The following is a 27,376-nucleotide window of genomic DNA, read 5'->3' as shown; positions in this document are numbered from 1 at the left end:
ACCACTGAACTATTCAGGTGAACCTTTATTAACATATTCTCACTGACTGTTGAGACAGGACGGAAAATATCTACATGAGTACTACAAGAAATACTACTTCTATCTCCGAATCTAGCTTTTTGACATTTTAACATACTAAAAATAAAACAAATTTAAAATAAACTCTAAGGGCACAAATTGATTGCTATTGATTAGTGATATATATATTTTTTGATTAGTGATATTTATTAAAATGATTGGTAACCTGCCATAACACACATTATGCACCATCCTTTAACCAAAAGAAAGATGTAACCAATTTTTGCATTTTTGCAAGAGTGGTGGTATATTTTTATTAATGGGTGATTCACATTTATCAAGGGGCACATTTATCAATTTCCCAAGATTTGGGAATCTGTGCTGTAATCGATCCAGAAAACAAAACTAATGGGCTCATTTAATGTATCTTCAAGTGTAACAACCTTTAACCAAATCGTAAGCTTTTGAACTAATGCATTTCCAAAATATTTATTGTTTTGGAGCACCAGTCTGACTCAGTTGGTAGAGCATGAGACTCTTAATCTCAGGGTTGTGAGTTCAAGCCCCATGTTGGGCAGGGAGCCTACTTAAAATTTTAAAAAGTAATTAAAATCCTCATTGTTTTTACCTTCACTTTATTAGTCCTGGACACTTGACAGTAACTTGGAATGTGTATAACCTCAGACATACTCAAAAAATTGAAAAGAAAAACCAAAGCAATTGGATGCAATCATCTTAGGTTGTTGAATGCTAACTGGCATCTTCTAAAGACAAAGGATTTATCTTCAGGTACAGATTAATTCATTGAACACTATTTCTTGAATGCTTTCTTCTCTGGGGGTACAACCTGGACAACCTAGTAGAAGGTCCTAAACTGGTAAGTGTTAAAAAATCACTCATTCACAGTGTTCAGGTTACAAAGAAATTTTTAGGAAAATCTCTAATTTGTAATTTCTCCCCCACCAAATAAACTTGTACAAGAGGTATCATTGGCAACTTTTTCCCCATTGGGGTGACATTCATTTAACATAACATTAACCATTTTAATGTGTTCATTTGGTACATCACAATGTTGTGCAACTACAACCTTTATTTGGTTGCAAGCATTTTCATCACCCCATGGGAAAAACCTGTATCTATTAAGCAGTCACTTCCTATTTTAGCCTTTCTCCCAGCTCCTGGTAAGCCAGGAGTCTGCTTTCTATCTCCATGGATTTATCATGGATAATTTTGGATATTTCATATAAATGGAATCATACAATACATGACCTTTTGTGTCTGGCTTTTCTCTGCCAGCATAATGTTTTCAAAGTTCATCCATGTTGTAGCATGTATCAGTGTTTATGGCTGAGTAATATTCCATTGTATGAATACACCACAACATAGGGTTTGAGTTACTAAAGTAAGGAGAGTACTTGCTTGTATCAACATGGGCTTATGAGCTCCTTCTCACAAACAAAGTTGGGTCATGTATATACCTAGCCAGATCATCTCAACACATGCTCAATATGCTTTTGTTGAATAAATGAATGGATCGATGGATAGCAGGTAGATGAACAGATGAACGTATGGATACAAGACTATCCACAAACATACATGCAAGAACAGATGAATGGATTGGTCAGTGAATGGGTGAACGGAATGTAGTTATCTAATAAACACTGACACACATACTCCCAGATAAATGATACACTAAAGCCTAGTATCCACATTCCAGATGAATAAAGTCAGATAAGTAGAAGACAAATTACTTGTTTGATCTGGCAAAAAAATAAATAAATTGAAAAATGTTGAAGTTAGATCTTGGGGTCAGAGGTCAGAACTCATCTGAATGAACTGTGACATCTTATTGCCTGCAATTAATGGACTGTCACAAGATTCACTTAGATTTCTGATCACTTTAATTTCAGAATTAGATGACTTCATTATTGCTATACTAGTTTATTATCACATAAAAGATGGTCACAATTTACTAAACAGTAGACTGATCAATGGTGTATATAGTCCCAGGCTTTTCAACATAAAATTGGATATTGGAATGTTTCAAAATAGAAAAGTAAGTAATTGACTACTTTAAGGAACAATTTAAAACATAACAAAACAAAAACAAAAATATTTTCAATGAATTGCCAAATTTCATTTGTCTTTCAAACAACAGATGTGTTTCTCTTTAATCTATGTACCCATTCTGAGCTATGAGAAATTTCAACCAAACATCTTTCCCAGCAATATTCCACATTAGTATTCACCGGGCAGACCCAATGTTCATCAGGTTCTTCTGTTGGTAAATGGGATTTTAATATGTTTAACAGTTTTAAGTGTTACTCATAAAGAAGGCTGCAGTGGTTTTTTTCTTTCCCCTTCAATATGGACACATTCTTTTCTTGATACCAGGCTGCATTCATTTAAATACATATTGCTGGGAGTAATAAAGTACTAAATTTTATTTTTTTTTAATTTTTTTTTATTTAAAAAAATTTTTTTTTTTTTATTTATTTATGATAGTCACAGAGAGAGAGAGAGAGGCAGAGACACAGGCGGAGGGAGAAGCAGGCTCTATGCACCGGGAGCCTGATGTGGGATTCGATCCCGGGTCTCCAGGATCGCGCCCTGGGCCAAAGGCAGGCGCCAAACCGCTGCGCCACCCAGGGATCCCAAAGTACTAAATTTTAGAAGTGCATGAACTATCAAAGATTTGTCAACTAAGTCTCCTGCTTTAGCTAGATATTTCCCCTTATTCTTATGACTTGGAAATACAGGTAAGATGATGAAGAGAAAAGACATAATTATGTAAGCTTTTACTGAAAATCAGAGTCACATCTGAAACATTGTCCTGGTACTGATTAAAGATTGTTCTCAATGTTTTTGTTTCACTATATTTCCACTAGAGTTAGATGGGTTAAACTTTACTAAAATAATAACAATAATATATAAAATAAATTATTTTTTTAAACAATAAGAACTCTGTAAATCCTTTTAAATAATTTTTTCTTCTATTCATCTTTTTTTTTTAATTGAAGGTATCCATTTAATTCTACTAAAACAAATGTTACTTTAAGGTTAACCACCAGAGATGAAAATTTTATTGCTGTTTCAGGTCCTTTGTACTATTTCATTTCTGTCAAAACATAAGATGATGACTCAGAACTTCCTGTAGTCTCTATCTTGCAGAAGTTCCATCAAGTATCACTCAGGGGGAACTGGTAAATTTTACTCCACTCCTAAAAAGGCGAAGAATCATTTAGTAGCCCAGCAATGTCTGAGTGACCCATCTGAACATTATATTAAACATTATATAAACATTATATTCAAACACATTATATTCATAAACATACTTAATGCTAATATAATAATTCATCTCTTCCTTCGTAGCTCTACCAGTATGTACTGCGCACATTTCCAATGCACTATTTACTCTACTACCGTAAATGTACATGTCTGCCTTCCAACCTGGAGTATGCCTTTTTTCAACTCAGTGATCATTCATCCATCATTCATGTCCTTTTTGCCTAGCCTAACATGACCACATCATAATCATCACTGCTCACAAGCGTCTGCTATCTTCTGTGCACCATAATGGGGGTGGACAGACATCTCATTTAACTATGAGTGAGGGTAATGTGTAATTGTTATTGTCCACACTGACAAATGAAGAACCGGAGACTCAAAGAAGTGCTGTGTCCAATATAATGCAGTTAGCAGACAGTGCAGCACAGACTCAAACCCAAGCATGACTCCAAAACCAATAATCATCTTGTGACCCTACGTTTCCTCCCAATATATTGCTAGATAGCACAGCACAGCAGGTGTTGTTGGTACATCATTTTCTCATCGCCTTCAATCTTGAAAGTTAGGTTTTGTTTCTGCCATTTTACAGGAGAGGAAACTGAGACTTAGAAAGATATACGTAGAAGGCACACAGTAAATGTTGGCAGACTGAATGAATCCAGTATTTACATAATTGATTTGGCAAATAGTCGAAGACAATGGGGAGGAAACACCAAGAGCCCAAGGCCTAGTGAGTTCCATGTTTTGTTTTGTTTTTTAACTTTTAAGGGCCTAAAATGATAATTTCTTCAAAATATGGTTACCTGTATCATTAATTTCAAACGGTAGATGCATACTTTGCATCTATCAACCCTATTACCTAATCATCAAGAGACTCTCTTTATTTACAAGGGTTTTTCTAGATTATTTGTTACATAAGTTCTGTGCAATACTTTTGGTGCAAAGGCCCCAACACACCTTTACTCTAAAAAGTCATATGAATATATCTTGCCTTGAAACAATTCTGAATTCATTTTCAAGCAATAAAGAAGTCACATGGGGTGTATCATGATAAAGTCATGATGGGGGTTCAGTTATGCTGTGGTAACAAACAACTCCAAATTCTTAGTGGCTTAAAAGAAAAGCTTACTCATAAAATCCCCCACAGGTCTGGGTGACTGTTTAGGGCAGCTGACCTCTACTGTATGCTGTCAGTATTTCAGGTAATCTTTATCTTCTCATAAGTTGGATAAGCTCCAGAATCTCATACTGGCAATTTAGTGCTTTTCTTGTGCACGTGTCGGGGTGGAGTAGGGTGGAGAATCACTCTTGCTCACATATCATTGGCCGAACTAAGTCATATGACCACCCCTACCCTCAGAGGTTAGGGAAATGTAATACCACAAAAGGAGGAGTTTGGATCTGGGTATTTACCCAAAGAGAACAAAACACTACTTTAAAAAGATATGTGCACCCCTATGTTTATCATAACATTATTTACAACAGCCAATAGGTGCAAACAACCTACATGTCTGACAATATATGGATGGATAAAAAAGATGTGATATATACACCCAATGGAATATTACTCAGCCTTAACAAAGAATGAGATCTTGTCACTTGTGACGATATGGAAAGACCTAGAGGGTATTACACTAAGCGAAATAAATCAGATAGAGAAGGATAATTACCATATAATTTCACTTATATGTGGAATCTGCAACACAAAGCAAAGGGACAAGCAGACAAACAAATGCCAACCACAAAAACAGTAACCAGCTCATAAATGCAGAGAACAAAGAGGTGGTCGTCAGAGTGGAAGGAAGGTAGGGGATACGCAAAATAAGCGAGGGGAATGAAGAGGTACAGACTTTCTGTTATACAATAAATAAGTCACGGGGATGAAATGTATAGCACAGAGAATATAGTCAATAATATTCTAATAACTTTGTATGGTGATGGATGGTTAACCACACTTCTCAAGGTGAGAATTTTGAAATGTACATAATTGTTGAATCACTATGTTCTACACCTGACACTAACGATAATCTATGCCAACTGTACGTCAATGAAGATTTTTTAAATAAATAAACAAATGAATGAATGAATGAATGAATGAATGATAAAATTAAATTTAGAAGGAGGAGACTGGAAATTTGATGAGTTACACTAATGTCTGCCATACGGTAAAAGAAAAAAACCTGCAGAGTTAATACCTAATAGATATTAAGAAAAGCTGAACAGACTCCTTGCTTGAGTTAAATATCAAAGGTGCTACTAAATTCAAGGTTTAGAGAATTTAAAGGAGAAAGCTGCATGATTTGGTTAAGCTGATTTCTCTTACACTTCTAAAAGAAGGCTGCACTTTTTCTGTTTTTATCTTCATCTCACCAATGAGAGCAATGAGAAAGAAACCAATTAATCTTCTTGTCTGAGCCTCTCAGCATTCTGGAAAAGAATGACAGCAAAGACTGTCACAATCTTGGAACTAGCCCTGCGTGCTCTATCCTAGATGCCTCCAAGGTCTTAATGGTACTTGGAGACAATGTTATTGCTTGCAGTGACTAAGGTCGGCTGGAAATGCTTCCGATCTGTGTTCCTGTTTGCCATTAGCAAAATGTTTTCGCAGCCCTCTAATTCTATTCTCTTGGTGACCTTTTGAAGTTGGCAAGGCAATTGTCCTCCTCTGTATTTCACAGCCGAGGTGATTGAAATTCAAGGAGGTCAAAGCTACACTTATGTTTACAACTATTAAATAGCTGAATTGAAAACAGAAGTCAAAATCCTGACCTGCAGGCTAGTTCTCCTTCCACTCTTCATCTCCCTCTAACCACACAGCTGGAGGAAGCCAAGTCCGAGGGCTGAGAACTACAGTGGAAGTAAATCTTCCTTAAATACACCCAAACACGAAGTTGTGTTGGATAACTTCAATTCACTCGCACTTACATACAAACTGGATGCCAAGTCGGAAGCCTACTGTGCAAGGCAAGTCGAAATCAATTCAAGTGGTGTTTTACAAATATGACTCAATCCACTTGTAGATTGAGATAAATAAAATATAACAAGTTCACGGAATCGGGATTTATGCTGATTTTCTGCTTACCTGAAATGGGTTAAGAGTTTCATATCTGACATTGGCTCTTCCTTCTTGAAGGACAGTGCTTTTAGATGACATGGGCTGCACAAAGCAGCCACCTAGCTCCCCTGCCCGCTGTCACTCGCATACCCTTGCTCTGTGAACACGTCACTCATCTATGGGGACGCTTCCAAAGGCTTTGAATGAAACCGATGATTTTGATGGGTAGACACAGAAATTATCTGACATAAATCAGGAGGAAATGCCTTTGGATTAACTAGTCTGAGAAGCAGCGATGCTGACAAAAATAAATAAGCCCCCTAGCCACTTTTCGTCAAGTTGGTTGTCATTCATATTGAAAGCCAGAGGACTCATCCCTCTGTGCCGTTTAAACATGATGGCAATCTCTATTTACTAAATGGGAGAAAACATAATTAATTCCTAAGTGCTGCTTCACATCTTCATGGCATTTTAACCCAGCTTCTAGCAGAATTGCCTATGCAAAGGAGGTACACTGTCTGACAATAGTTCTGTTTATGAATCTGCAGTCCCCTCCTTTGGGAGATGGTAATGATGATCACACGTAGTTGAGACGGTACAAGTGAAAGACAAAGGAGGCCGCCTGAGCGAATGATGCGGGTGGGGGAGCAGCAACATAAAACAAAAACAAAAACAAAAACAAAACGAAAAACAAGTCTCCTGTAGGTAAGCCAGTATTGGAGACGTTGCTTTGACTCTGATTATGTCATGTTGTCAGTTTTGGTTCATGGGTCATCATCTAATTTAATCTCATTTAGGGGAAAGTTGCCATTCTATCATGTATTCTTAGAGCAGAAAAAGAGAAGGGGGAAAATCCTCATTCTGATGTACTGACGTTTACATTTCATTGGATAAATATATCACTGTTTTTAAAATTAAAAGCATAGGGGCACCTGGGTGGCTCAATCAGTGAAGCATCTGCCTTTGGCTTCAGGTCATGACCCTGGGGTCCTGGGATGGGCTCCCCACTCACGGAAAGTCTCTCCCGCTCCCTCTGCCTCTCCCCCACTCATAAACTCTCTCTCTTAAATAAATCTGAAAAAAAAAAAAAGGAAAGTATAGCAGCCTATAGTCTGTTACAAGCATGTTCGGTTCCAGTCAAAAGTTCTCTCTTTAAAGAAAAAAAAAAACTGAAAAAAAGGAAAACAACTAATTCTACATAATGAGCACTTTCCATAAGTGTCACATATAATTTTCCCAACAGACTCTGAAAGGTAGACACTATAATCTCCACTTTACACTTGAAGGAACTAAGTTTCCACAAGGACCAATCATTTGCCAAAGGTCACACATAAAATAAGCAATTGAATCCACTCACTTCCTAGTCAGGCTGGCTCCAAAGCTCACACTCTTTCCTTTATATCACGCGGCCAATAGTGTCTTTTATAAAGAGGCTTGTGATTACTTAGATGAAAGCCCTTAGGTTTCTTATTGTAAACTCTATACTATTAAGTTAGAAACTAGTTAATTAATTAATTGGAAGAAAACACTTTACAAACCACTTTCCAAATATGACTACTCCAGAGTTATATTTAGTTTCCCACAATCTGAGTCATCATAATGGAGACTTTCTTTTCCAGTATAGAATTTCTCAGACTATGGATCATTTTTTTTAAATCACATGCTCTGGCCAAACTATGAAGCAATCATCAATACTAGAAAAGAGCTAAGCCACACTCCTTCTGGGCATTTAAATTTCAAAGCTTTAATAGAAACACTTTTCACAAAACTAGTGCTCGATTCTTAGCTACTATTTGAAGGAAACCTACAGATCTTCAAAGTCACTCTTCTACCAAATGCATGTTTGCTCCAAAGACACGTGCCAACCCTGGGAGATGCAGTTCTTGAGTTTACCTGAAGATGGCTTCCACCCCAGGGCCGTAGGTGATTTGTATGAGGACTCTCTTCAGACTCGCAAGCACCGTCATAAACTCTCTTCTACTGACAGGGAAGTTTGTGCCATGTGTAGTAAACAACTCTTCCTTAAGTGACAATACGTGAATATGTTCTTCATATGGTTGTAGATACACCTCATCTTGGGCTGTGCTGATTCTCAAGTCATTTCCCTAAAGGTAAAAAAGAAAGTATAAAAAGGGTCAAACTGTGAAAAAGAAGGTATAAAGGGGTAAAGAGTGTGCATATTTGGATTGGCCAGTTGGCGAATGATCCTCAGTAGATTTTTAATTCCAGGTTGGCTTTCCTTTCATTCAGTATATTTCCGGGATATATGAGAATTGGCCTTAACCAGATGCATGATAAAGTAGAAGCTTTGTTATGCATGACTCTGCTTCCACCATTAACTAAAAGAATAGATATTGACAATTCATACATGCATGTGATTACACATACCTTGATTTTCAGGCAAGTGCACAATAGCTGCATATTTCGAATACATTATTTCATGGTGAATATGGGTTGTATAGAGAAACAGGGAAGAAAACTTAGCAACTTAGCACAGTGTAGTGTGTTCAGCTTTTGTTTTAAAGGACTCTTCTCTATGGGAAAACAAACAAAAACAAACCAGAAAAGCTCTGCAGGTCTAGTGTTCTCAGTAAGATAATGAATCCCCACAGGGAATGCACGGACTGACCTATGACATTTAGGTTCTCCTTCTTCTGAGTCCATTTATACTAATAATATAGAACTTCACAACATTTTACATTCAGAGAACCCCTTTTATCTTGAACGAATTCCAAGACACACTTGTAGTTTCACTGACACATTATTACATACATACATATGTAATAATACATATAGCATCTAGATCACTTCACCTAACTGAAAATACAGAGAATTTTGAAAATTTTGAAAATACAAAGAATTTGTCATTGGTTCACATACATGAAAGGTTCAAGGCAAAGAACAACAAAGCCCGGTGCTAAATCAACACCAACCCGTTTGGAATCACAAATGTGCATATGAAAGTGTGTGCCTTGAGACTGTGTGCAGTTTGGGGGAAAAGTATTAGAAAAGGGGAAGGGAGCCTCTAAGATATCTTTAGGCTTCTAGCACTTTAGAATTGCCCACAGCCCCCCAAATCCTGAAAGCAGTTTCTCCTATAACTTTCTCACCTAAATGAAGAGTTTTGAAGTCAAGATTCAACTATATCTAAAATAAACAAGTTTCCTTTTTCATTTACCTCTGCCTAATATAAAGACGTAGCCAATAAAACCTACTTGGAAGCAGGTAAAGATGGAAAAATAAACTATGTAAATCAGCATTTGCCTAAACACCTCATCATACTTATATTCTTGGGAACATGGTCAGTATGTTTTTAATTTAAATTCCAAGTCTGGGGGGGCCCCTGGGTGGCTCAGTGGTTGAGCGTCTGCCTTCGGCTCAGGTCATGACCTCAGGGTCCTGGGATCGAGCTCCGCATGGCACCTGCTTCTCCCCCTGCCTGTGTCTCTGCCTCTCTCTCTATGTCTCTCATGAATAAACAAACAAAACGTTAAATAAAATCATAAATAAAACAAACAAACAAACAAACAAACTCCAAGTCTGGTCTAGAGGTCTCCTATCATTGAAACCTAACAAATATGCTCAGTCTTTTAGATATATCTCAGGGTGGAACAGAAGCCTGGCATAAAGGTATTTCCCAAGATACAATATCCCCCCCCAGTCGTATTTTAGTTAACGTCAAGCCCATGAGGTAAGGTGTAGCCTCCGAGCATGAAAGAGCTGCATAACACGGATCTGCTCCATACTCTACCTCTAAGATAACCGTAACCTGGAGTACACTTTCGGCATCTTCTCCCTCTGCCTCGAAGTCATACGATATGGTAAACGTCAACTGTCCTCCAGCTGCTGCAAGCTACAAGAGAGGAGATATGTAATCATTACAAGACAGGAAGATGGGCTATTAAATCAGATTTTACTTACTATTTTAAAATCAATTTATTGTTCTAGAGGGTAGGATTCGGAAGAAGCAGAAATCACAGGAGTGCAGGGGGAGAATGATAGACATTTCTTCAGCAGTAACCTTTATACGAACCTTCCCCATCAACTGCCAGCCTGACATAAATATAAATTCAGGTATTATTTTCCCCAGTATTGCAGCCTTGCTGAGATAGGTTAAGTTCTGTGAAACCAAACACGGCCCCTCCTGTCATTTTCCTCATCTATAGCTTGAGCTTTACAATTCCCAAGCAGAGAAGGATCTTTGTCAAAACTAGGAGATTTCTTCCCATCCATGAGGGTCACTTACTTTCTGTTGGTCTGGACACTTGCAACTAAGACATCACTCCACCTGACAGTGACTTTACATAGACTGCAAGCTAAGCTGGGAAAGGTTGTTGGTCAGGGCTAAAGAAAAGAATGGAGGCAAATTTTATATTATGATACAATTCAATCAAAACTCCCAAAGAAGATACACTTTTCCCTGTGCAATCAAATATGCTTAGTTGGAATGAATGTCATTATCCCTTTTCATTAAATAAACTTCTTTTCTTCCAAGATGCACTCCAAGCCCCGTATAATGGATGCTTGAGGTTTACATCTTCTGACATTGACAGTAACCTTGTAGAATGGAAAAAAAAAACAAAAACAAAAAACAAAAAACTGAAAAGCAAGCAAGATCATTTATAGGACAGGAATCAACATCGGAGCTTGAGTGACAGATGCAATGCAAATACTGCTGGCCTTTTTAAAGAATTCCACTCCAGCGCTGTAAATAAAGACATTCCTAAAACAAAGCTGATGATCTGTATTCCGCAGCCGTTTGCTCCGGGCTGACAGACAGAGCCCCAGCTTTGCGGCCCTGGGCTCTCTGTGGCCTCCTGCTGCAGACCCGGAGCACAGAACGAATGGGGGCCTGCAGGGGATGGAGGAGGAGGAGGCACCGCTTCCCCCAGAGCTGTTCCGCGGGGATGCACGGAGCTTGCTCTGGCTGATTAGACAAGGCTTTCAAATTGCAGCTTTGCAATGTCTTCTAAGAGCTCATTACGTGGAGCTCTACGAGGAACTAGAATTCAGGAAACTTCTATTCCCCTGTTCCACTGAGAAATAGCCCTACTCTAATGTCTTTTCATATATAAAATAATAAATATCTGCCTGGACGATAGCACTTGGCATTATTGTGAGTAATGAAGGGTGAATCTGTGTAAAAGGTTTTCGGTTCTATTAAGATAAGCATCCTAAATATTACCTCGCGTACCCGTTCAAAATCAGCCAGACCATTTTCTCAATGAGAGGAGTCTAGACAGGCAGCAGGAAAAAAAAAACATACTTTACATATATTTCAAAAAAGACTCAACTATTTAGAATTTTCCACATTAATAAAAATATTCAGTAGGATGTAGGGATGGAGCTTGGGAAAAACACTAGGATACAGACGTATAATGCTGAGAAGCTTTTGAGCTTCCAAATACATTTTGATCATATAAAATTTGGACTGCATGCTTTATTTATTTATTTAGGGAATATGTTTCCCTAAATAAAAGGGGAAAAGGTCAATTTTAATTCATAATTTCTTAATTTAAAAATCACACAAATGTGAGGAACTCAGAATTAAAGGTAAAGTCTATTTTGCTAATAAGAGCCAAAGGGAATATGACTTGAGTATCTAAATTTTTTTTTTTTTTTTTAAAGATCTATTTACTTATTTGAGGAGACACAGAGAGAGCCTGCCGGCATGTGTGCATGGGGAAGGGCAGAGGGCGAGGGAGAGACAGGCTCTCAGGCCCACTAGGGACTGGAGATGATGACCTAAGCCAAAATCAAGAGTCAGACACTCAACCAAGACACCCAGGTACCCCCGAATATCCAAGCTTTTTAGACTTTGCTTGAAACAGAAAAACGCTTAATTTGTTACAACATTTCATTTTTTTGTGTTGTTGCCATACCTACTCATAATAAAGTCATATAAGCTGTAAAACAATATGAGAGAGGAATGAGGATGGAAGCAGGAAAAATAAACAAAAAACAAATCGGAGGAAGAGAGGCCCTTCTGCAGGTCAAGCGTAACACAAAACATGAACTAAGGAGTGGAATTAATTCAGCTTCTTCTTCTGAGGGCTTATGGTAACGATAGTAACACAAATGAAAACTTGCCTTTTCACTCACACGTCGTACCACAATTTTCCCCCAACGCCCCTGTCCATCTTTGATACCTGTACTTCAGTATCAGAACCCATTTTGAATCATCTGTGTTCATGAATGAACTCATTTTCCTTCCACCTAAGTTATATGGAAACAGACCAATTTTACAAAGGCGTATAATGATGTCACCTGCTTTGTTTTTTTTCTTCCTACATCACAAATATCCATTTCCATAATATTAGAATCATAGACCCTTTTCAGTCGCTCTGAAGGTGTATATTTAGGGCCATTTCTATATTGCAGCTTAGTCAAGTAGTTATTTAAGTCATTTTGAGAAAGGATTGCTTACGATTCCTTCCTGCAGCTTACAGGGTGTCTTCCCAGCAAGGCATGCCATCCCAGGGACATCTAAATGGGGAGTTGGTTATAAGACAGCGTCCTCTTGGGACATTGCTTTTGGGGAAAGGCCTGTGGGAATATCCAGAGCACAGACTGTCCTTTCCCGCAGCCGTGGGTGAGGAAGTCTCTGCCTCTTCTCATAGCCCCGCTGCTCCATAGTCCTGCTGCCACAGTCACCTGCTCTTCCTCCACGTGTGCCACCACCCCCCATCATCCCTTCAGCACCCTGATCTTCAACGTCTCTGTCAAATCCCGTGTGCACAGGGCTGCCAATCACTGTGCGTAGTCTTAGGCTCCCTGTGTTGTAGCCTTCCCCACCCCCAATCTCAAGAACTAGGAACTGAAGAGTAAAGGAAGCATGCGGATCTACAGGGGACGACACACTTGGGCGGAAATTCTTTCATAAAATGAGACTGGAATATTCGGCTGTCTGATATCAGAATATCGTTGCTTTTATTCCACCACCTGAGGTGTAAAACCTAATACTTACCTTTGCTCACCAGGGCAAGGATTTCAGGAGATATACTAAAATCAAATGAGGAAAAGTCTTGTAATATGGAGCAGGATTGACGATAGTATATGCTACCTTCAACGTAGTGCCCCAAACATGGTCAGTGGTTCATCTTTCTACACTTGGAAGCTCCCGAGCCTGAAACTCTGAAAATGTGTCCCTCCCACCAAAGCGTTCACTGGCGCATCTATCCACCGAGCCCTCCTTCAGCGTGGAAACAGCTTCACGTTTTGTTGTGCTTTTCTGTACATTTGTAACATTGAGATAAGAGCGTGTTTCTCTTCTTTCAAAGTTTGATAATTAGAATAGAACGGACATAAGGGGACGTTGAAGAGAACAGGGATTTACATAGGAGACCTTTAAGTTAACATCAACTTAATGCACAGAAAAAGAAGTAGGTGTTGTGAGCCTCAAACGGAAACAATCTGGAAACTTTGGCTCGGAAGGCAAGAGACCATGTTATGTAGTGTAGGAGGTACAAAGAGGAAGATCTTGAGTATTTTCCCGCCTGCCTCCATTTCTCTCTTCCTTCTTCTCTTCCTATCCGCCTGCTTTTCCTGCCTCTTTCCTTCCTTTTTCCCATCTCCTCCCTTTTTGCCTCCTCTTCTTCTCCTCCCCCTCCTCCTTCCCCCCTTCCCTGCCCCCACCAGCTCCATCTCCTCCTTTTTCTGATTGCTTTTTTTTTTTCCTTTTAGATGTAGCCACATCCAATCTGATAATTTTGCATTCTTTTGTATTTTGTATCTGCTGAATTTCCTAAATATACAAAGTAGGGATGAAAATTACGAATGTGACTGCACCAACGACAGGTTTTTATGGCAATCCATCAGAGATCCTCTCTCAGTGTCACACCAACTGACCAGTGTCCTTGGAGCCCAGTTCTCTAACCGCTTCATTGAGATATCAGTATGAGCTTCTCATATGAATCTTTATAAAATTGATGATTTATTCACTTGAATAACGCCAACCTATCTTTAACATAAGCTTTCTGTCTCCCACTAACATAAAGGTCCAGTTATACTTTCTCTAAACTCAGTTATGATTCAGAGCAAATGGAATGATAAGGGTTTGATCAGGTAAGAATGTTTCTGGTTACAGCTGAAAGCCAGACAATTTAGTGGTTCCTATATAACAAGAGGTCCAGAACTAAACAGATCCAATTTTTAAAAGACGGCAAACATTATTTCTCCTAATTTCATGTATTTTCTACACATACTTAGATCCATCTGAAGATACTTAAAAATATAAAAACTCCATAAAGAGATTTGCTAAACATCATGTAGAAGATGATGAAGTACCTAAAAGTACAGCATCCCATACATAAAATCAAGAGTGTTTCCCCTAAGTTCTCCAAATGAGAAAACTACTTGTTATTTGTGACACGCAGTGACCAAGTACTGAGTTGAAATAATACTGTCTCAACAGATGTAAGTAAATGGTAGCAGCCAAATTCTCCAAACTGTTTTTGGTTATCAGGCCCAGACTCAAAAACAGGATTTTTGCAACAGCTGCTTGTCTTCTGTTTACTTACTTATGTTTGGATGGAATGTTCCATTAGTTCTCTAGCTATGGGTGGGATTAATTTATGTGTAAATATTCAGTACAAAAAAATACTTGTAATACATAATTAAATACTGATCTAATCAAATAAACTGTAAATTATGGTTTTATATATCCATAACATTCTTATTGACTAGGGCTTAATTTTTTTTTAAGTTCTCTGCCAAGAAAATAGAAAACTGCATGCTCATGATATACAACATGGATGTTGATTAAAATAACAACATACATTTTAATCCAAGTTCTATTAAGTTAAAGAGAAACAGACTATTTTCACATAAATGACAAATGAATATATATGTTTTCATACATTTATTCACGCATAAATTATTGTGAAAAAATTTATGAGGACATTGTAAGAAGGAGATATCAATAATGCTATTTTCTATTTGAATACAAATTTTAGCTAAATTTTCTCTTAGTCCTTAAGCATTTTGTCCTATAAGGATTACAAGGATATTCTTTTTTTAAAAAAAAAATTATTTATTCATGAGAGACACAGAGAGAGAGAGAGAGAGGCAGAGACATAGGCAGAGGTAGAAGCAGGCTCCCCACAGGAACCCAATGTGGGACTCGATCCCAGGACCCCAGGGTCATGACCTGAGCCGATGGCAGATGCTCAACAGTGGAGCCATCCAGGTGCCCTGAGGATATTCTCTATTCTAGATAGTATATGGCTACTGTATAGTCTTTCCCCTCTTATTGCAGAAGCAGGAACAAAAGTGTAATAAACAGAATTCTTATCATTCCCATAGGCAATTCTCAATGTTTATACCTTCAGCAACAGTGACTATGGCTGGAAGGGCTGTATGCTTAAATGAGCTCAATTAATTCCAGGTTACACTGTTTAAGTAGAGGATGTTTTGAAATAATAGTCAACTTATTTCCCACAAAGGCAGATGCTAAAATACTGGTCCTGGAATACTATTTTGATCGGATTCAAAATTGACCTACCACTCTTCCTTTTCTCTTTTCCCTTATTCATGAACTCGGCAGGTGATTCTTTATTCCAGCAGAAGCTGGTTATGAATTTTAGAAGAAAAGATTCCCAAAGATGCAATGGAAACTAAGTCATACCCCAGAGGAGAATCAACAGGCTAATAAAATATATTCAAGTGTCTTCTTCTAGAATGAACAGATAAAGATTTGTGTTACTTTCTGATGTGTCTGTTAACATGGAAATCGGATATAAATCACATAAAAGATCAAGCTCATTCCTGGAGATTTTTCAGACCTGGTTTGGGTTCTGGTTCTGCCTCTAAATGTTGTATGGCCCCTGGGAAAGTTATTTATGCTTTCAGAGTCTCCATTAATTTTCTCTGAAATGAGCTGAATTACACCTATCTCAGAGTTTGTTCTGAGGATGAAATGAGAAAATACACATAAAAGTCCTCACTTGGTACTAGACAGTATATATTCAATAAATGTTGTAAATCATAGTGTTTTAATAAGTACAATTCTCAGAATTAAAATATATACACACTTCACACTAAAAACCTCATCATAATGACATTTATTTCATGATTCTCAATGCACTTTGAAACCTCAGAGCTCCTGGAAGAGATCACAGTATTGGGAGGTTTCAGATCTTATTCATGTTTTAATGTTTCCCTGTGGTACTTTGCATAAGCATCTTAGAGAAAGCAGATATTGCATAAATATCTGCCGAATTTTAATCAAATTCAACACCATATATCATTTCAATGTATTATAGACGGAGAAGGCATAAAAAACCGGGACAAATTTGTACTACCCCCATGAGATCGCTTGCAGTTATTAGAATAGGCCTTTACTGACTTCTCTACTCTTGTCTTTGTCAGTTCTAAAAACAGACCAAAGGAAATATGTCTATTTGAGTTTTTTGGTGATTTGAGTTTACCACAGGAACTTACTGTGCTGCCGACTGGCAAACTCTAAGTGCTCTTATTTTAAATAAGGCCCCTTAGCATTTGGGAAGTTTGATCTGCAGTTGAAAGGAAAATAAATATTTAAGTCATTTAGACATTTACACATATAAAGCAACTATACATTATTACTTTTCACCAGATTCTATATGCTAGGATAATAGTGTAAATTCCAGCCCCCACTAATACATATTTTATGTTACAAATACATTTTCAATATATTCTGATATATTGGCAATGTACTCTCTGTATTAAAAAGACACCCAGCATACAGATTACAGGAAGCAATGAGTCAACTGCCAACATAACGAGTCCGAGCACATTCTTGATGCCACCATTTAAGGGAGTAAGTTGACAAATTAGAGGTCAGCCAAAGAGGTGTGACCAGGATGCTGATGGCTCTAAAAGCAGAACAAGAGGTTTAGAAAGGTAATGGGGACATTTAACCTTAAAAACAGAAGACATAGGGAAAACACGATTGCTTTCTTTGAATGTCTAAAGGCCTAACATGTATAATCAAAAGGACACTGGCTCTGTCACATAAAAATGGACTCTATACAAGGAAATGGGGGAGGGATATTTTTTGATCCTGCTTAAAAATTAACTTCTAATATCCAGAACTGTTGAAAATGGAATGAGCTCTGTAGGGTGTTCATATCCTTGTAGATATACGAATAGAGGTCCATCTGTCTCGGAAGATGGAGAAGGAATGCCTACATCTGCTAAGAGGTTGGACTAGATCTGATATCACCGGGAAATTTGAAGTCTACCATGATAAATTTTACAGCCAATTTACTAAGTAGTTGGTTAATTATATATCAGAATAACCCTTTTCAATTTCTATTGTAGACTACCACCAGGATGGTAATCAGCTTCACATACACCTGCTCCTTGTTCTGTGGTTTTAGAGATAAAGCATTTAAAGGACAGGACAACACATTTCATTAAGAGAACACTACTTGTATCGACAGTATCAGAGATTGGGAATGGCCTAGTGGGGAAAGAGTATAGGTTTTAAAGCTAGTCTTCTTGGGGAGCAGGGAATAGCTCTGCCGCTGTGTGTAAAATTAAAAGGACGCAACAGTAAATACCTCATAGGGTTGTGGTGAGAACTCAGTTGAACAATCTAGAATAGGGCTTGACACTTTATCAAAGTTTAATAAAGTTAGTTGCTACCATTTTTTTGTTGCCATTATGGAAAATAATCTCCAAAATTTTGTTAACTATTCAGAGCAAGATTCTCTGATTACCACCATATACCACTACAACACATTAGTATGATCTGGACTTTTTAAGCTTGAAGATAAAAACATCTGTATTTTCTTTTTTTTTTTAGCAAGACATAGGTAACATAAAATATGGTACATCTTAAAATTTAAGGGGACGCAATTACTGAGCCATACATAATCAAGTTAATATTTATATGGAACTTTAGAATTTAAATAGCATTTTTTGCATCATTTTATTCAATCTCTAAAAATTTTATAGGGTGGGTTTGTGATTACATTATTATATTGTAGACATGAGGAAATTGAGGCTTTAAGAGGTTAAGTTGTACAGTCACATTGTGACTTTAGCTATACTGAGATGCATTCCTGATTTATGTTTACTTTGTAAAATACTCCCCCTCAAGATTCTCTGTCTCTCAAACACACACACGCACACACACACACACACACACGCACACACCCACTCTTAATATTCAAGGTGTCTACATGCAAAGATCATGTATTTCAGAATAAAGCTGACCTATTAGAGAATCTGAGTCCATATAGTTACTGTGTGACTTTGGGCAAATTTAATTCTGAAGTTTACTTTGTGTTATGTCTAAAAGAGAATGAAAATACCATCTTGAAGGGTTTTTATAAAGAATTCATGAGAGGAACTATGTAAAGCTACTCTGTTCTATACCAGGCATACAGAATTTCTTGAAACATTATTTCTTTTTTTTTGAAACATTATTTCATTTTCCCTCCTAACTATTTTGAGAATTCAGTAAATTCAAAGTAGGTTTGTTAATTCGAGTCTAAGCACTCGTGTAGGAAAAAAAAAAAAAAAACTATGGTTGCTGAAACATGAAATATCCTATCTTCATTAGTAATAAGAAAAAGACAAAGTAAACTTTTCTAAAATACTGTATTTTCCTCACTGACTAGTAAAGATCTAAAAGTTTGATAGCATCGTCTATTAGTGAGGGGGTTAAGGAAACAAGCACTTTCATGCCTTTACGGTAATACGTACAGGATCTATGGGGTCAATCTGGCAATGCTTATTAAAATTACAAATGCAGGGATCCCTGGGTGGCGCAGCGGTTTGGTGCCTGCCTTTGGCCCAGGGCGCGATTCTGGAGACCCGGGATCGAATCCCACATCGGGCTCCCGGTGCATGGAGCCTGCTTCTCCCTCTGCCTATGTCTCTGCCTCTCTCTCTCTCTCTCTCTCTCTGTGTGACTATCATAAATAAATAAAAATTTAAAAATAAAATAAAATTACAAATGCATATACACTTTGAAATAACAATTTTGGTTCTAGTTAATTCAACAGCTATACTTGCACATATAGGATATAGCTAGATGCAACATTATTCACTGCAACAATGCTTGTAGAAAAATATCAAAAATAGACTAATGTCAGGGATCCCTAGGTGGCTCAGCGGTTGAGCGCCTGCCTTCAGCTCAGGTTGTGACCCCGGGTCCCAGGATCGAGTCCCACGTCGGGCTCCCTGCATAGAGCCTGCTTCTCCCTCTCCTGTGTCTCTGCCTCTCTCTCTCTCTCTCTCTCTCTCTCTCTCTGTCTCTGTCTCTCATTAATAAATAAATAAAATCTTTAAAAAAAAGAAAATAGACTAATGTCCATCAATAGTGATTGCTAATAGATTAATAAGGGTAATGATGGAAATGTCACTCTGCAAAGTGGTTTTATATACATTAACTCTTTTAACCCTCAAACAGCATTAGGTAACAGGTACATTCCTATCATTACATTCATTCTAAAGATGAGAAAACTGAAATGCTGGGTGATTCCATACTTTGCTTAAGGTTTACAGGTTTGCAGGTGGTGAAACCAGAATTTGAACCTCAAAGTCTAGCACCAGAGTCAATGTTTAATCTCTTTTATGACAGCTGAACAAACTTGGGTGCATCCATTCAGCAAGACAACCAACCAAATAAGCACACCACATACACACAGACTCACACAGGAAGAAAATCTTTATGCATTAATATGGAATTATCTTGATTATATTAAGTAAAACAACTCTAGTGTGTTTTTATAATATGTGTGTCATACAGCCATTTGTGTATAATGAGGGGAAAATGATATATGTGTATGCAGTTACATGTGTGTATATATTCTATTAAAAGATAAATGTAAAAATAGAGAAAATAAGATTTAACCCAAATACATGATTAGTTACTATTCTGATATTATTCATTCTTTAATTAATTGTACCAGATGGAATGACTAATAGAATCAGCATTGCTATCTGGAAAATATGAATGAAGTAAAATATTTGTGATTTAAGCACCTGCAATATGTCTTTGGTAACCAATTAGAAAGTGTGTTTTATAAAGAATGCTTAAAAATGTATTTATTGGGGTTTCTGGATGAGTGGTATTGAGAAAACAGTGAAAAGGCGATCAGACCTGAGTGCTAGCCAGCCTTACACAAACCAGATGTGTAATTTCAAAAGTATTCGTCTCTTAAGAATGAAGCCAAAACCAAAGTATAAGGTATGGGAAGTAAAGAGAGCTGACATGATGTCTCAGTTCATGAGAATCTCATGGAGTATGACCTTGAACAAATATTTATCTTGGTGAGCTTTAAAAATCATCGTCTCCATTCTGCAAATTTCAACAATTTTCCTGCTTATTTTACTGTGTTATTTTGAGATGTATATGACGTACTATTTATTAACACATTTTGGAGACTACATATATTCACACTTTCATTATTTAATACCTTTAGTTCTAAGATCCCCTGACTTAAGTGACAATAAAAATCTGGTGCCTATCAGATTATATGATTTCCACTAGATGTTCAAAGCCTTCTTGCTTCAGTGGGGAAACCCTCTAATATGCAGAAATTACTGCACTCAAGTAAATGTATCACATGGCATTTTGGATTTTCTTCCCCTTCACTTTTTTTCAGTAGATAAATCATTAGAATAAAATACTGTCCCCAAGTTCTACAAATTTCAGACATTTACTAAAAGTACGTCAGACTATGGCCTCCCTGACTAAAAACCAACAAAACAAAAAAGTCAAAAAAAGAAAGAAAGAAAGAAAGAAAGAAAGAAAGAAAGAAAGAAAAGACAGAAAACTATAGTCAAGGAAAAACAATGACCAAAATTTCAGAATGAAGGTGAGCATTTCTCATAAGCTCCATGAGAAAGTTTGCAATTTTTCTACTACGTTCCTCAATTCCCATAAACTATTGGTACCCTTTTATAACAAAGGGAGTACAGTGTTCTTTACTATTTTTTAAAAAAACAGAGTTCCTGCCATATAAAGGCAGACAGACCCTCAGGACACTCCAAAGTTCCTGCTAAGAGTTCAAAGACGGCCATAAAAGCAGTCCTATCAATCACAACATGAAACACTTTCTCACACTCTCATGGGGGTGCAATATTTATGCAGCTTTGGACACTTATTTTCTTACATCAACCCAACTGTATACTTCTTGGTGGGAGGGCAACATCTATGCATTCTGTGAACTTTAACATATCGCATTGAATTTTGTAGTATGTACTTCATTTTATATACTATTTCTGAAGATTTTTAAATTTCTGTTGTTTCTTTTCCTCCTCAATCATAACTGAACATCTCTCCCACGCAGGCCAGCTGTTTCTCCATTTAAAAGAAGGCAAGTAATTTAACATCATAAATACCAAACTGCATCTCAAGGTCAGAGTCAAAAGCTTTTATGTCTCATTAATCTTCAAGCTCTTCATCAGTTTTTCTCATTGAGCTACCATTAATATTTTGGTATGTGGAAAAGCATAAAACTTGTGTTATCAGTTAAAACAGAAGGCTATCTCCAGCTATTAAACTAATATAAAATATTTTCAATTAAACGGGGAGTAGTTCATATACTTTGTAAATGGCAACAGCAGAACTTCAGAAGCTTTTGGGTCCATTTACCAGCAACTTCAAGCCCTCTCCCCACCCAATGAGGGAGATGAAACCCATCTCCTTGAGTCAATCCATGCTCTAGCTGCTGAGACATAAAAATATGGACCTTTATCTCCTAAATCAAATCATTTTTTTAAGAGATTTTATTTACTTATTCATGAGACACACACACACATACACACACACACACACACACACAGGCAGAGACACAGGCAGAGGGAGAAGCAGGCTCTTTGGAAGGAGCCTGATGCAGGACTCGATCCTGGGATCCCGGGGTCACACCCTGAGCCAAAGGCAGACACTCAACTGCTGAGGCACCCGGGCATCCCTAAATCAAATCATTTAGACTACTCCTGTAATGCTAAGAAATGATACATTTTAAAATATTAGCTATTTCTTAGAAATCCACTAACCATGCACAATGAAAAAACTACATGCACGACCATTTGGTTTTAGGTAGTCACTTATTTGATAATAAGCAGTAGTTGGATAATATAAGCAACCTTGCATCACCTGAGATTCTAAGCAGTATTTCTGAAATGAATTATATATAAGGAAATTGAAAATCTTACTAATTTCATTTATTTCCTCACTAATTAGAAGACTTAATTTTTTTTAGCCCCAAAGCACTTATTTTACCATTAAGAAAACATAGCCAGAGAATATATATGATTTTCCCAAGGCCAAATTGCAAAAAAAATAGCAGAGATTCTGGGTGTTGGCTTTCGCTTACACATCTCCACATAGGTCTGCAGGTACTGTTGCTTAGAACAACGTGTTTTCTGTTCTCTTTTATTTTGTTATAAGGGTTTAAAAAAAGGTCACAAATTATTTGGCCCTCATCCCACAGAGTATCATTGGGGTCTTTATCTCCTCTCCTGAATCTAGGGAGGTTTCTGACTGCTTTAACTGGTGAAATAATTGTGTGTAACTTCTGAGGTAAGGTCATTAAAGACCATTGAGCTTTTGCCTCGTTAGCGGGGCACATTTTCTACTGGAGCCGCATGCCGTCATGCAGGAAGTGCAACGACCCTGAGGCCATCATGCTTGGAGGAAGCCCCAACTACAGGTATTGTTCATGCTTGGGATGTCTGGTTGTCGTCTCAGGTGAGTCCAATCTTTGAGTTATTGTACTCCAAGCACTAGACCTGGAAGCCTCCAGTTTCGTCAACTCGCCCACAACCATTTGAGTCTCTGCTGGACCCCAAGATATCATTGAGCAAAGAGTACCTATCCTTGCAATGCCTTGTCCAAACTCCCTACTGCAACATTTGTAGGCCTGTTAAAATAGTTAACAGACATTATTAAGCTTGAGGTAGTCCATCACTCAAAGAACTCTTAGATCTTAATTTTCTCCCATATAAGTTAAGTACATTGGCTAGTTTTAATAAGTTCAGCCACCTGCAGTCAAAAGCTTACTGTTCTATAGCTTTGCTTTTCTTAAGGGACCTTTCTTTGGAGCTGTATGGTGTCATCTTTTTATACAGCATTTATACAAACACAGAATAGAGTGGCTTTGCACTATTGCTTTTCTGAGTCAAATTTCTTTTTTAATTTCATTCATTCACTAAACATTTATTTAATACATAACCTATGTTTTAAAAATTGATAGATTTCAAAGATCTAGAGATGAATAAATATGAATAAAATAATTGTTCTCGGGTGGGGACTGAGGGGAGAGAGAGAATTGCTACTTATTTATTTCTCCTTTTCTTCTTCCAACCCTTCTCATATAATGACAGCATGTAGGACGTGAGATTTACTCCTGAATACTGCTTTTGCTTCACCTCAGAGTTTTTGCTTTATGATACTTTATTATCAGAATTATAGTTGTAACTTTAATTTCTTGTGGCCAGAATAGTTATTTTATAACATGTTCTTAAGATTTGAAGTGGTCTTTTATTATTTTTAATTTATATTTGACTGCACTGTGGTCACAAAATGAAAGCAAAACATTTTCTGTTTTTAGAATTTTTAAAAAGTGCCTGAATTTATACATCTGGTCTCTCATGAGACTAATTTTTAAAAATATTCCTTTGGAATAGGTCTTGTTTATAAGATTAAGAAAGTACCATTATTTATTTTTTTCTATTATTTATTTTTAAATGTTGAATACAATCTATTTGCTAAATGTTTACCTCTTCTTTTCTCATGTTTCAGAAACTGAGTAATGCATTAAAATCTATCGCTACTACAGTTGTTTGCTTGCACAGCAATAAAAAAGTATCCAGTAATATGAATATTCAAATGCAAGAAGAAATTTTCAATTATAACAAAGAACTGCTGGGGAACACTAATGGTATGAATAGTTTCATAGCTATAAGACAAAATTAGGAGCATTTCTAATTAGCAACCAATTCTAAGAAAATATACTAATAAGAAAAGACTGCCTTCCTGTGTAATCATGCTATTCATTTATGTAAAATAATAAGAATCAAATAATCTTTTAAAAAATAACCAAATAATTAAACAACCTAATACAGTCAAGGAATTTCACTATTTCTAAAAAAGTGATCAGATCAGACAGTATATTTTAAACACATTAAAAAGTTTAAAAATGAGAAAGAACATCCAAGCATTCTTATGCAAGATAATCTGCATAATAATTTTTTAACAAATTAATGTCATAATAGACATTTTTAGAGTTACATTATATTAGCTAATGAGAATTGAAGAAATGTTAATGTGTATCATAATCATCAGGCAAGCACATTCATCATTTTATTAACTTCTCCCAATATCTTACTTTTATACATCTGACATTCAAGAAAATGTGATCGTTTTCTTGACCAAATAAAATTCTGTTATAATTTTATTATTATTGGGTAATTTAATAAGCATATTCTTACATATGGCTTGGTGTTAGGCTTGGCCCTATTAAACGGAAGTACAAACCTAAGGATATAGCAAAGAGAATTATGTATATCTATTTTGGTACAATTTACAAAAATATAAGCCTCTCTATTTTAAAATTAAAGATTAAACAAAAAAGTAAGGAAGCCTTGGCATAGATGAAAAAGGTGAGGGGAAGCAAAGTTTACTCCTTTGGAGAGGTGCTTACATACACAGCAAGTGAGGGAAGAAAGCAAGATGCCAAAGGATCTTTGACTCAACTTGTTGAAGCTCATTGGCTCTACATAATGGCTTGATGAAAGCAAAGCAACACAACCCAAAACTATGGATTCTCTAGTAGCATAATAATTCGAAAGAACCCATTTCTTTTGTCCACCAACTCAATACACTGCTGAAACACCTAATGTTTCTTTTATTCTAGTTCAGTTGGTCCTAAGCTTCTCAGTCCCCGGAATTCTCTTGAATTCACTAGTGAATGTAAAACAGTCTCAGGTGAGTCAATAAGTTCTTGCAAAGGCTGAGATTATGAAATTATCTTTTTAGCCTTTCAGAGTCATGTTTATGATTTTACTTCCAGTTCTTTTTACATCATACATTTACGTCTAAAATAAACTAGAATAAGACTAACTTAATTTACTACATTTCATTCAAATACATAGGCCAAAATTTGTAGTAGGCTACAAATGATCCTCAGATGAATTCAGTTGAGTCCAATGACAATTTTTTTCCTATATATAGCTTCATGAGGACACAGAGTCAGTGATGAATTTTATGCTTCCTAATGTATGACCTATGTGCTTTAACGCTTGAATATTTAAAATACATTCCATGTAACTGAGTTTCCTAAAAGCATTAAAGTACATAAACAATTAACAATGAGCATATGAGTTTTGACTTATTCACATGAATATGGCTTAATTTTAAAAATGCAATTTTGATTTACCAACTACTCATAAATGTACTCTCTTACATAAACAATTTGTTGCTTTAATAAAGTCTACTATCCAAATTAAACCACGTCCATGTCAATGGCATTCTTACTACAAAAAATAGCTCCAGTACAGATGGTCCCTGACTTAACGATGATTCGACCTAACAATTTTTGACTTTACGATAATGCAAAAGGGACATGTGTTCAGTAGGAACTGCACTTCACATTTTGAATTCTGATCTTTTTCTGGGCTAGTGTTATATGGTACAATACTCTTTCATGATGCTGGGCAGCGACAGGGAATCACAGATCCCAGTAAGCCACACAACTGCGATTAAACAACCGATAGAACTATTCTGTACTCATACAGCCATTCTGTTTTTCCCTTTCATTTTTATTCAATAAATTGCATCAGATATTCAACATTTCATTATAACATATGCTTTATATTGGATGATTGTGTCCAGCCAGAGGCTAATGTAAGAGCTTTAAACATGGTCAAGGTAGGGCAGGCTAAGCTATGACATTCTATAGGTTAGGAGCATTTAATGCATTTTTGACCAAGGCAGGCGCCAAACCGCTGCGCCACCCGGGGATCCCTTGACCAAATGATATTTTTAACTTATCATGAGTTTAATGGGATATAACCCCATCCTAAGTTGAGCAAGATCTATGTAACATGTGTATGGAGAAGAAGTACCACTACATATTCTTTTTTCAACTCATCTCCCATTTTTTTGTTATAGTTTCAACAACCTGACTCTGTGATATAAGTGAAAAACTCACAAAAGTCAGCAAGACAGGTGTCCTCTGAGGGCCTTCTACATAATAACAAATAGCTAGACTGGTAAAATTATTAGGATGGATGATTCACTTTTTTGGGTTTCCATTTATATGTATAGCATTATGTATACATCATTTAAAATGGCTGAATATTTGGACATTAATTACTTGAGGCTGTTCTAATGATCAACAGTCATAATCCTACTAACATAACGCACATACTCCCAGGCCTCACACATCTATGGATAGTCTCCCTGACACTGATGTCCAGTAAGAATAGTCCTTAGGCCCCTTTACGCCTCCAAAGCAAATCCATTTTAGTTCCCCATCAAAACATCTCATTACTTTGCTGCCAGTACCCAGAGTGGGAACCCAGCTTTATGCAAAGCTGCCTTTGGCCTGGAGTCAGATGGGGGGAGAGTGGGCTTTCCTCCACCCTGTACCACAATCTGTCTCACAACATCCTCCACAAAAATAACTCCCTCACTTCCAGTCCTCTGCCTTGATCTCTATTGAAGTGGGGCTTCAAACCAGTTTCTCAAGGCCCTACAAGGAGGAGATAGGAGAAAAGGGACAGACCCCATGACATCAACTCTACTGAATTTTTTTTCATCCCATTATGGTCTCCTGGTCTTATCAAAAATAACTCCCACTCTCTTCTATCCAAAGAGACAAGCATCCATCTACCCTGTATTAGTTTCTTACTGCTTTCACGACGAGCTTAGCAGCTAGCAGCAATCCAAAATTATCTCACAGTTCTGTGGGTGAGGATTCCAACCTGGGTCTCACTAGGGTACAATGGCTAGCATCGTGGTGTCAGCAGGGTCACATTTGTTTCTGGGGGCTCTAGGGGAGAATCCATTTT

The 27,376-nt window shown here is 37.0% G+C and overlaps 1 protein-coding gene across 3 annotated transcripts in view; it reads right to left on the bottom strand.

The window, feature by feature from the left end:
- Window positions 1-27,376, bottom strand: part of LAMA2 (laminin subunit alpha 2) — a 580,308-nt gene that overhangs the window by 249,053 nt on the left and 303,879 nt on the right. For all 3 annotated transcript variants that reach the window (XM_041737419.1, XM_041737425.1, XM_041737408.1), the window contains exons 13-14: window positions 10,113-10,214; window positions 8,255-8,466 (exon numbers count right to left, since the gene is read on the bottom strand). In XM_041737419.1, the coding sequence (XP_041593353.1) occupies window positions 8,255-8,466; window positions 10,113-10,214 (314 nt within the window). The remainder of the gene's footprint in view (window positions 1-8,254; window positions 8,467-10,112; window positions 10,215-27,376) is intronic.

This window comes from Vulpes lagopus, chromosome 2 (assembly GCF_018345385.1).
Source record: "Vulpes lagopus strain Blue_001 chromosome 2, ASM1834538v1, whole genome shotgun sequence".
In the NCBI taxonomy this organism is placed as follows: Eukaryota; Metazoa; Chordata; class Mammalia; order Carnivora; family Canidae; genus Vulpes; species Vulpes lagopus.
This window is presented reverse-complemented; position numbering and strand designations above follow the sequence as displayed.